Raw genomic sequence first — 12,370 nt, forward strand, 5'->3', positions numbered from 1 at the left:
ACGTATGAGATATAATGTTAATTATTTTATTCTTTGTTTAATTGAAGGTATTAAGTCATCTTCTGTTATTATGTATTCCATAATTTATATATTAATTGTGAAATAATTATTTTAAAATAACTCATTTCAACTAAATAATCACTTAATAAGATAAGTTACCGTATACACATGATATTCTAATTAATCTCGACATAATTGATTTTGTGAGATAATTTATTATTTATTTAAAATTATTTAATAATAAAGTGGATAAAATATGAAAAAGGAAGGAGTAGTGTTTTTTCTTTTGGGGTATTTGGGGCTGGATTCATTAAGTGGACCCCAAATTATTAAACAGTGTCTACCACCTACTTTACACCTTCACTTATAATAATAGGCAAAATATTATCCTAACGCATTCTCACAGTATAAAGAGATAAAAAGAGAAAATCACAACAAAATGTACTAGTACTATTATATAACGGTAGGTTGAGTTAATTTATACGGGTTAAAATAAATTGGAGTAATAAATGATCATAAGTTCCACAATCAATTATTGGGCTATTGATTTTTAATTTGAATTTGCTCGATTTGTACAGAAAGTCTTTTCATAAATAATTCTTTAAATTTTGTATAAAATAGTACTTTTTTTCCGTTTCTTTTATATAGGTAATTTCTTTCTATAAGTAGCTACATCATAATATTGTTTATTTTATAAAATTTATGCATAAATTATTATATTTTATATATTATATCTTTAATAAAGTAATTAATTAATTTTATTATTTATTAATAAAGTTAACTTAAAAAAATATAAAATAAAGATAAAAAATAAAGTCATATTATTTCTTAATATAAATATAAAATAAAAAAATGATATATAAACAAATAACGAAGAAAATAGTAAAATTTATACATATTTTACCCAATTCTCAATTATATAATTTCACTTGAAAAAAAAATTATCACTAAAAATGTTTAAAAAATTAGCAAATGGTCAGAACATTCATGCAAAATCATTAGATCATAGGTGAGATTTGTGGTGAAGAAGAATCCATGAAAGAGAAAGTAATATCATGATTTTAGAAATCTTTGCTTTTAATATACACTCTTCAATTTCTGTCACTTAAATGACCAGCAAATTATTTTCCATGGTAGTTGGATGAATTTATTTTCTTTTACCACCTAAACATCAACTATCTCAAATTCAAAATTTTATTATTTTTTAAAACTAGGTAATTTTTGAATAGGTTTTATCTAATTCAAATTTAAATTAATCAAACTATCATATAAATACGATGATCAAACAAATAGTAAAAAAAAATAGCTTATTTAAGTTTCTCCATATAATACACAACAATGACTGGTCTTTTTTTTTCTCTCTCGCGCCAAATCTTGGCTTTTACTACCCAACTTCCATTTTTTTCCTTTTATCTTCAACCTTGAATCAAACAAGAGGGACTCTGCTTTTCCCTCCTTTTCTTCTCTGTCCATTTTTTTCTCTCTTTTTTTCCACTTTCTCAGCACACCCTTTTGCTTTCTACCTTCAGTTCACACTTGTCAAGACTCCATATTTTTCATGTCCTAAAAATCACTGATTTTGCTTGCCTACTCTGTTTTACTCTGTTTCAGCAATATCAAAATGGAATCTGTGAGACCAGCTCCGGCTCCTAGTAAAAGCAGGTTAGCTAAGACATTTCAGAGAGTAATCCATCGGAAAAACTCTTCAAAACCATTTTCCAATAATGGGTTTTGCCTACTCATACCTCAAGAAAAGCTTAGGTGCTGTGAGTCGCAGCACTTTGATAAAGAAGAAATTGAAGAGTGTAAAGAACATACCAAAAACAGAGCGGTTATGGAGGCTTTTGTTGCTAAGCTTTTTGCTACAATTTCTTCTGTTAAAGCTGCGTATGCTGAGCTTCAGCTGGCTCAGTTCCCTTATGATAGTGAAGCTATTCAAGTTGCAGATCAAGCTGTGGTGGATGAACTCAAAGCTTTGTCTGAGCTTAAACATAGTTATATCAAAAAACAAATTGATTCTTCACCACCCCATGTAACTTTAATGCTTGCTGAGATTCAAGAACAGCAATCTGTCATGAAAACTTATGAAATCACCATGAAGAAAATGCAGGGAGAAATTGAATCTAAAGGGTACAACATATCTTCTCTACAAAAGGAGCTACAAGAAACCATTCACAACAATAGATCACTCGAAAGAAAGCTCAACGCCAGTGGATCATTCTCCATTCTTGACAATGTCAAATTTTCAGATGTAAATCCTAAAGATTTCATCATGGTTTTACACTACGCCATGAGATCTATCCGAAATTTTGTCAAGTTCTTGATTCGGGAAATGGAGTCTGCAAATTGGGATATTGATGCTGCTACGAAATCTATTCAAAATGGTGTCACTTTCCACAAGAGTAATCATAGGGCTTTTGCGTTTGAGTCTTTTGTTTGCAGAGAGATTTTCAGTGGGTTTAATGAGCCAACTTTTTCTGTTCAGAATGACGATTCTTTATTTTCCGGCGTGATCCAACGCCGGGATTTCTTCTTCGATCAGTTCAAGAAGTTGAAATCTGTGAATGTTACTCCTTTTCTCAAGCAGAACCCTTCTTCTCTGTTTGGGAAATTCTTGAAAGCCAAATACCTTCATTTAGTTCATCCCAAAATGGAGTTTTCCTTTTCCGGGAACTTAAACCAGAGGAAACTTGTGAACTCCGGCGAGTTCCCGGAAACAGAGTTCTTCAAAGTTTTCAGCGAGATGGGTCGGCGCGTGTGGCTTTTACATTGCTTAGCATTCTCTTTCGATCAACAAGTTAGCATTTTTCAAGTTCGGAAAAACTCCAGATTCTCAGAGGTCTACATGGAAAGCATCACAGACGAGATTTTCTCCTTCGCCGGCGGCGAATTCAAGGTGGCGTTCACGGTGGTTCCCGGTTTTAAAATCGGTCAAACAGTAGTCCAAAGTCAGGTATATTTATCTCCGGTCACTCCTCCGTCCAAGCACTAATGGGAAATCAAGTAAAAAATCACATCCCCACTCGCTTAAAATCACCACGCGCCGCCTCAATCACAGTGGTAGATCTCCTCTCTCCGGCCGCAGCATGTACATGGTTATCAAACTTCCTTCAATAAAATGGGCTCATCTAAAAACAGAACAGATCACGGTGGCGCGTGAGGTGTACGCGGTACGGATTATATGTGTTGAGAATGTGATGGGCCTTGGTCCAAAAGTATTAAGTGGGCTTTTGGGCCCACATAGTGAAAGTGGTTCAGGGCTGTGAAGTGGATGATTTGGAGTATAGTGAAGAAAAGATTGGGCGGTGAAGACAAAAGGCAAAGTAGGCTCAGTCAGGTAGTGGGCCCAATAAGGCATACGTCTTTGTTTTCTTTGGTATATCACAAAAGTAGAAAGAGGGACCCTTTATCTCTGAATTAAAAAAAAAGAAGAAGAAACTAAAAATGTTGTTTATTCCTCAAATTGTACGTTAAAGAATGACAGACAATATGCCTGCAACTTGCATATCAGATTATATAATGTGTATAAACAATTAGCTAAACTATTACTTAGTATATACATAGTATATATAATGAATATTAGCATTGTGCATGGTATCTTTGCTTTGAATTTTGGATCTAGGTACTTTGCACATGATTTTTTATTTCCTATTTTTCTCTGCTCTGAATGGAAAACTTATTTTACAAATGATCAATATGACTCGTAGTGTAGTGATGAGAACGTCTTTGATCTTTAATCACACGTTTAGGATTTAAATTGCGAGTACAGAGATTTTTTTTAGTTGATGCTCTAATATGTGTTTCGTATCGAGTAAAAATTAAATAAGATATTTATTCGCAAATGAATATTTTGACTCCTAGAGTAGATTCAGAAATGAGTCTTGCAACGTGCAAATTTGAATTTAGCTAAGTTCACTTTGATTAAGAGTGTGAAATAAAAGAAAAAAGTGAAGTGTGTAATGTACACTTAGTTCAATCTTTTTGCAAGGCAAAAGGAGTTTATAGATCTTGTCTAAAATGAGCATCTTACATATATATATAAATATATTAATTTGAATCTAACAATATCAAGCCGCCTACCTCCCTTGGGATCTCACATTCCAAGGTAATTTAAAATGAAGTGAAAAAAATTATATATTTTATGATATATCTTTTAACTTAGGCAGAAAACAATGATTTGGCTTTAATCCACCTCTATAAAAATAGTGGATTGATAGTAATACGTTAAAAAAAATTACGAGGTTAAAAATAAACGTATGCACATGTTATGAGGAAGAATTTGATTAGTAAAATTCCTAACACGGTTGCCAACAAGATATGCAAAATAGGATAGAAGTGTAATGTGCATGATGCATATTCATACAAAAATGATTGAAGTAAAATTGTCAGAAATATTTTGAAGAAATGGTTGTAATTTTTGAGGCAAAGGGGACAGACACTGTGAAAAAGAAATGTCATATGTACAATACAAATACAAAACATATTCACGGGTGCTTTTCTCATTTTTTTTTTATATATTAAGTTTTTGGTTTTCCAATTTCTTTATTATTAGAAACAAATGATACATTGGATCAACTATGCTTTGATTTGGGCTTCATATATAATTGTTAAAGGGCAAAACTAACACAAAACTTATTATTAGTACAAGATCTAATTATGTGCCTTCTTTTAGTTTTCGAAATTATTTTCCATAACTCATTACCTCGCATATATATATATATATATGGTACACTCAAATATATAATATATGTATCTCAAACATATGTGGACCAAATAAGATGCAATATACAAGCGTGATGCAATATACAAACGTAACTTTCATATATAGCAAATATAAAATTATATTTGTATGTTATAGCTATAGTTTGCATAATTGCGCTCCATAGCAAATATAAATATGTATATTTCGCTAAACATACAAAAAAAACATTTGTATAAGTCGTAATACATATACAAGAAAACCAGTTGTATAATTTGCTATACATGTAATAAAAAAAAGCAGTTGTATACAAAAGCTCAATTGTGTAATTTATATATGTATAAAACGAGAAAGAGAGAAAGACAAAAGAAAATTGGACAAACAGTTATGCAATTTATATATTTCGTTTCTGCTTGTATAAGCGAGAGAGGCACGGGTGAAAACCGATATCTGGATATATATATATATATATACACACACACAATGTTTTCTCGTTTTATACAAACACAAACGCATTTTATACATTTGTGTTTGTATAAAAACGCCACAGAGAGGCAAAAATAGTCGCTAAAAAGTACAACTAAATCAAAGTATATTTATAGCATTTAATTTGAATGAATAGTTTGCTATTATATACAATTTTCCCAAAGTTTTAAGCACCTATGTTTTAAACTTGACTTCTTTAATTAAGTTTAGCATTGGTGAGCGTATTCACAAGTTTAAGTTAACCGTTTCTACTAAACTACCTTAAAATTAGTGAGTTTAAAGGTTATCTACTGCTATATTTTAAATAAAACATCACCTCGAATGCCAGAATTTCTAATTAATTTTAGTATATTGTTGATATGCACCTTCAAATAATTAACATCAAAATGAAGTATTCATAAAATCATTACACATAGCCAAAACTAACAAGAGGTCTCTGCATAACGAGAAACTTTATGCAAGTAGGAAAAGTAAACTCAGTTTTCCGCAATACTACCATAGAGAACGTAAAGCTCACCGCGAAATCCATTTAACTATGAGAGAGAATAGACCAAATACATAAGGACTGGTTTAAGAAAGAATTAAAAAGCAGCTTGATGCTCACAAAGCTAGATATAAACTTCCACCTTTATATTACAAATATTAGGAATCAAATGTTTGTTCTGCAAACTACCACTTGAAAGACCAAGAATAATTGATGTCACTATTAACAATCACCTGGTTTTTTTTTGTCATGTTCTAGCTTACGAAATTTAGTTTAGGAACTCTATCACAAGGAAGAAAAGAGAAGGTAAAATTCTATAGCATTTACAATTATGAGAATCCAACAAATTGGTGTATCCCAACAACAATAATAACCTCACTCCTAGATGCAAAAGAAGGAATCCTTAAATAAATGAAGCAAAAGAGAAGAAAAAACACCTGTTCACAGTTGATCTAACAATGCAGGTTACGAGTCTTTGACAATTGTTGCTCCATCTTGTCATATGCAAGACAAGAAACTGACGTGTGGCCTTCGTAAAAGTAACTTGAATAAGAGTATGTATTCAACAAGGGCAGCACAGATGTATAGATCCTGTTCATGGATTAACGAAAATGTGCAAAAGCTCTATTTGCCTCTGCCATTCTATGAGTCTCTTGCGTATATATTTTCTGAAGGCTACGAAGATTACCATTTGGCACTGCTCTCCCCTTCAGTGTCAACTTCACACATATAACCAGCTGGCCGAGCAATGCTTCTCGGTATTAAAACATTTGGGATCAGTTAAATCTCAACCCCAGGAGTTAAGGTTCTTTCGAAGAAGAGAAGGCTAATTTTAGCTTGATGATGCTCGGACTGACCATCTGACAAAGAATTCTGTACAATATCTCTCCTTCCATTTTTTGAGAGTAATAATGAAATATGCATCATGCGTTAGTCCAAGCTCTAATGATATTTTCTTTGCACAACTTCAAAGGGTTGAGTCATTGTGGTGTGCACTCAGAGAAGTACAGAAAAGGATATACTCCAAACAGAGCTTCATGTTACAATTTCTGATGGAGGAGGAGGAATGGATTCCTCGGCAAGAGCATGAAGCATGGTTCTAACTTCTGCGGTGTCATCAAGATAATATGTGGCTTTACTTGGCTTTTGTCCCACTGTGCAAGCATACACTTCCGTGCTTGAAGAAAGTATACCACTATTTATTGCATTTCCAATAATCTCAAACATGTCCTCGTCAGACCTATCATCACCTACGCACAGCACAAAGTCAGCCTGCCGGCCACTCTCAGCCATTGTTGCAAAAATTTTCTCTGCAACTAGACCTTTACTAACTCCCTGGAATTGATGCAAAAAATAAAGTTAAAAATAAACTCGAGGCGGCAAAAGAAAACAAAAAAGGCCACATGGATGTGTATGAGATAAAACAGGTAGAAAAGAGAATACAGCTATAACAAGAAGACTATTTAGGAAAGCATACGAGCCATCCTATTCAACAATATAATTAACTAAAATTTTCTGGCGCTCACATTCTGTTGAGAACTGAAAAGTACATGTATCAGGAAAGTAGTTGTTTCTGTTCTTGTTATTAAGAAATGAGTAATATATTCCCTACCTGTTTGGCATTATGCTGGAAGTACTTAGTTATTTAATCAAGGCATAAATCTAACGAATAAAAAGTTATTTGCTGCAGTTGTTTGTAATAATTTATCAGAATTCATGAATCAAACCAACAGTAACTTGGCAAAATCTCATGCATGGCTTCAATATGACAAACAGAACCAAAAAGGACAAGAAGGTGTCTACTTTTTTCTGTTCTAAAACTCCTTGCAATTGATTAAGATATTTTAACATGCACCATCTGAGTGATTATCATCTGTTTGACTTCGTCCAAACTGACAGTTGCACTATCTTGGCTTACAGTACCAAAAATCTTCATAGATTAAACACCAAACTCCAAAAATATTTCAACCATCACCTTTAATTACTTCCATGAAATATGACAGATTTGAAAAAATTGCATATATTTGATTGAAGCAGCTTTTAATGTCTGCATTAATCTAGAATCAGTAAAGACACTTCACAAACAGTCTGATCATTCCCTGGTGTTATAAGAAAATACAGCTACTCAGTATATAGTAGCACCCATACATAAAAGAATTATAAAGCATGTCAAGATAGAAGACAAATCAACGACTCAGTATATAGCTGGAGATTAGAGCAGGTCCAATGGATGAATGGAGATTATGTGAAATAGAATAATGTTCATCCAAAAAACAAGAGTCAAATGCAAAGATTAAGAGATGGCACACCTGAGGCTTAACTTCAACAATGAACTGCCCACTCTTCACAGCAACAGGCTCATTTGCAAGAACACTCTCAAGATGGTCTAACATCTCTTTAGCTTGGCAAGACCCAAAACCAAGATCTGCATCTCGATAATGCCAAACAACAGCACTCTCTTTTGTTTCAATGGAAGACCCATCTGTAGCTTCTGTATACTGTTTCATAACAGGTTCAGCTATCTGCATCCACTGGAAATCATTGTTCTGCCCTACGACTTCCCATTCTTTATCTGCAGACCACCTGGTAATTAAAGACAATTAAGTTCATACTGATATACGGGAGATGACAAATAGGCACGAAATGAGAACAAGCTTGTTCCAAGAATACCTTAAGAAGTATCCGTGTTCCGCAGCAATACCAAGTTTCTCACACGGAGAAAACCACTGGCCTAAACTATCCCTTCCTCGTCCACTCACAAGAAACACGGTATTTCTTTCATCCCCACAAAGTGAGTTAATAATTGAAATAACTTCGGGACTAGGGACCTTATTGATGGCTGTTTGAGGCATGAGAGTGCCATCATAATCCAACAATATTGCCCGATTTTTGGCTCTTGAGTAAGCAGAAACAATAGTGTCAATGGATAGCTTTTTAAAATTAGGATCAAGTGCTACAACCCTAAAACCGAAGCTCAAGCCTATACCCCAGCAACGTCGCCTGAAATGGTCTCTGCAACTTCTCTCCAGATCCTGGAAGAAGCTTCTTGACCAATAAGCTACGTCATGTGTGCTTACATACTTGTAATGCTTCTCATGGCGCAACACCTTCTCACCATCAGCCATTGAAATTGCCTCATTCAGTGCTTCTGCAGTTGCTTCCACATTCCATGGGTTCACACGTATAGCACCACTTAGAGAAGGAGAACAGCCAATGAACTCAGACACTACCAGCATGCTGCTTTTCAGACCATTGGACTCTGCAGTGCACTCTGAACCGGGGATGCCCTGCCTACACACAACGTATTCATATGGTGTAAGGTTCATGCCATCTCTTACTGCAGTTACAACTACACACTCAGCAACAGAGTAATAGGCAGTCCGTTCACTAAGAGAAACTGGGCGATCAATGAACACGATGGGTTCATAACCAGGCTGTCTAAACTTGTCATTGATTCTCTTGACGCTTGTTTGAATTTCTTCTTGTATTTCCTCAATATCTTTTCCTTTTGCTCGAGCTGGATTAGCAATCTGGACCAGCACTGCTCTTCCTTGCCACTTAGGATGTTGTTTTAACATTTCCTCCAATGCCAGAAGTTTCAAATCGACACCTTTGAAAATGTCCATATCATCAACACCAAGTAAAACAGTTTTACCTTCAAATTGTTGCTTAAGTTCTGCAACTCTCGACTCTTTATCTGCTAGTTGAAGCACATTTTCAATCTGCCTCATGTGAATCCCAACTGGCATAATCTTGATCCCCACTGTCCGTCCGAAGTATTCAAGTCCAATGTAACCCCTCTTTGACTGATACTCTAATCCCAACATGCGACTACAACAGGATAGGAAATGCCGTGCATAATCGAACGTATGGAAACCAATCAGGTCAGAATTCAGTAGGGCCTTGAGAATCTCCTCTCTCACTGGAAGCGTCCTATATATCTCTGATGAAGGGAAAGGGCTATGCAGAAAGAACCCCATTCGCAGCCGATTGAAACGCCTACGCAAGAATGTAGGTAAAACCATTAAATGATAATCATGGATCCAGACATAGTCATCCTCGGGATTTATCACCTCAATAACCTTCTGGGAAAATATCTTGTTTGCTGCAACATATGCCTCCCACCACGACCGATCAAATCGACTGCCATGACTAGCAGAGTAGGGAAGCATATAATGGAAAAGAGGCCATAAATGCTGTTTGCAAAAACCGTGATAATATTTAGATAAAATGTCTGGAGGTAGAAAAGCAGGAACACATTTAAATCTATCCAGCAGCAACTGTGAAACATCATCCTGTTCACTTGAATCGACCTCAACCTTTAAAGAACCAACATAGAGAACTTCCATATCATCTGGCAACCCATCTTTTATGTGCAACAACAACGAATCCTCATCCCAACTAAAATTCCATCCTTTATTATCCGACCTACGCTTAGCTTTTACAGGGAGCTGATTAGCCACTATAATTATTCGATCTACAATAATTGATGATGGAACATCTGATGTAACACTATTAGCTTGATCATCATCAAGCTCAGAAATAACTCCAGCAACTGTCATTACCCGTGGCAGCCGCTTCTTTTCCCGCCCCATCACCGGGAAATTCCCAGATGCTAGATCTAGCAAGTTGGTATAAGATTTGGACATCATCTTTACAAGCCCTTTATTTGCAAAAACTCCTTCAGCAGATCCTCAAATTAGAAAACAGACCAAACAGAAACTTTTTTTCTCTTCAAAAAACTCAATCCACATACATCACAAAACAACTTCCTCAGACTGAATCACACCCACCAACCAAAACCCAATAGCCTCTTCTTGTTTATCAAACTGAGTACATTTCAAAAAGATCTGAAAAAATGAGTATAATCCAAGAATCAAAATTAACTCATTAAACTTCAAGCAAAAGAGTAACAAAAAACATGATCCAATCAATAAAACAGAAACCCATTCACAAAATATAGTTAAAAACTTCAATCTTTAAAAAAAAAAAACAAGATCAAATCCAACCTACACCTAATAATCACCATACATATAAACAACTCCATTAGCAATTTTTTTATTCTTTTCACATAACATTTATTACATAAAACAACATTAACACTAATAAAGTGTTCAAAAAATAAAAACTTTAATCACTTACCTTTATGAATAATGACGGAAAAAAAATTAGATGTAAACACAGCTCTTTGTTGGTCAAAATACAAAATACTCTGCTTTCAGTCAGAATGAAATCTAGGGTTTAGTCTCTCTTACTCTTTGTTTCTCTCTCTATATATGTTATATGTATATATATCTTATTCATACTCTTTCTATCAATGTTCATTAACTTTTCATTTCATTAAAAACTATAAACTATAAACCAAAATATGGGGAAAAAAATAAAAAGAGGATAAGGTCGGCCAGCAGACGCGTACTTATGCCAACTGGAATTTATTTATTTTTATTTTCCTCTTTGCCAGGACAAATGGCAGGCTTAGTTGTCTTTTATGTCACGCGCTAAATTTTTTTCCCTTATATTATACAATGGTCTTGTGAGCGTATATCACATAGAACGTGTGTATCTTATGAATATATATTTTGAGTGTTTTATTTATATATATGTTATCGGAAGTTAATTTAAAGGAAATGTTTATTTGCTGTGTTTAGAGTAAGGATGTGACACGTGGCTGAATATGAATGGAGAGAGGTGATGATTTAGTGTGGGGATGAGAAGCATAGGAATATGAAATTTAAAGGATTAAGGTGGGGCCAGGGGTTTATTCCACGTGGCGTTTCCAGGGTGTAGATTAGCGGATAAGGCTTGAGAGATGACCTGGCATAGGAGACGCGTCATGGGTGACGTCAGCATGTCGACTTGGCTACACGTTGCCGGCAATTTTTGTTTGAGGTCAGGGAGTTTGGTGAGGTGGTGGGCGTATTAATTTCTATTTTGCCCTTTCTCAGAAAAAATGTTTTTCTCTTATCCCTTCGTAACAAAAGGTATTGAATTTGAATTTTAAATATAAAGAAAATTATGTTGGCAAATAAGGGTAAAGCTAAAATTTTAAATAAGGGATTCAAAATCTATAAAAATAGAGACATAATGTAATTTCAACATCTATTATATACCTAAAAATATTATTTTAATTGTGTCTAACCCCGAGAGAGGTTCGGATGAACCGCTGATCATGTTAAAGATTAACAAAAGTCCCACATCGGTGGTTGATGAGATGGATGGACTCCTTATAAGGTTTGAGCAATCCTCCTCCCTTTGATCTAGCTTTTGGGGTGTAAGTTACGCCTAAGACCTGATTTCACATGGTATCAGAGAAGAGTCCATATCACCCGATGTTGGACCCCCAAAATCAAAATTGTCCACATAGTGATAGATGAAATGGGTGAACTCCTACAATGTGTGATTCAAATTTAGTTGGAGCTCAGGCTAAAAAAAGAAAAGGTGGAAAATCAAAAAAGAAGAAGATGGTAATGGAAATTCAAACAAATAATTTAAAAAACCAATTTAAATGGAATGACAAGCACCCCTCTTGAGCCAATCAAAATCCAAAAAGGTTTCTATTTTTTATGAAATAAAATTTTAAAAATGCAAAAGACAAAAGGATATTTTGGGAATAAAAGAAGTAAGATAGGGAATTAGGTGATTCAAAGAGAAATAGTTGAGTTGGGTGGATAAGTCATAAGAGTTTTTTTGACTCATTTTCT

At 34.5% G+C, this 12,370-nt stretch overlaps 2 protein-coding genes across 3 annotated transcripts; one reads left to right on the forward strand and one right to left on the reverse strand.

Annotated features, from left to right (window-relative positions):
- The first annotated feature begins 1,310 nt into the window (after positions 1–1,310).
- Positions 1,311–3,597, forward strand: LOC101250471 (protein GRAVITROPIC IN THE LIGHT 1). Its single transcript, XM_004233004.5, has one exon. It carries the CDS (start codon positions 1,622–1,624, stop codon positions 2,990–2,992), a length of 1,371 nt encoding a protein of 456 aa, XP_004233052.1. The 5' UTR covers positions 1,311–1,621; the 3' UTR covers positions 2,993–3,597.
- Positions 3,598–5,794: 2,197 nt separating this feature from the next.
- Positions 5,795–11,130, reverse strand: LOC101245612 (probable alpha,alpha-trehalose-phosphate synthase [UDP-forming] 7). 2 transcript variants are annotated; one of them, XM_010318541.3, is made up of 4 exons: positions 10,812–11,130; positions 8,340–10,498; positions 7,979–8,252; positions 5,795–7,004 (listed from the first exon to the last, which is right to left on the reverse strand). In XM_010318541.3, exons 2-4 carry the CDS (start codon positions 10,319–10,321, stop codon positions 6,705–6,707), a joined length of 2,556 nt encoding a protein of 851 aa, XP_010316843.1. In that variant the 5' UTR covers positions 10,322–10,498; positions 10,812–11,130; the 3' UTR covers positions 5,795–6,704. The 2 variants fall into 2 exon arrangements, with proteins under 2 accessions (XP_010316843.1, XP_004233035.1); XM_004232987.4 differs by having other exon boundaries at positions 8,340–10,519; positions 10,812–11,125.
- Between the last annotated feature and the right edge of the window lie 1,240 nt (positions 11,131–12,370).

This window comes from Solanum lycopersicum, chromosome 2, assembly GCF_036512215.1.
Source record: "Solanum lycopersicum chromosome 2, SLM_r2.1".
Taxonomy (NCBI): Eukaryota; Viridiplantae; Streptophyta; class Magnoliopsida; order Solanales; family Solanaceae; genus Solanum; species Solanum lycopersicum.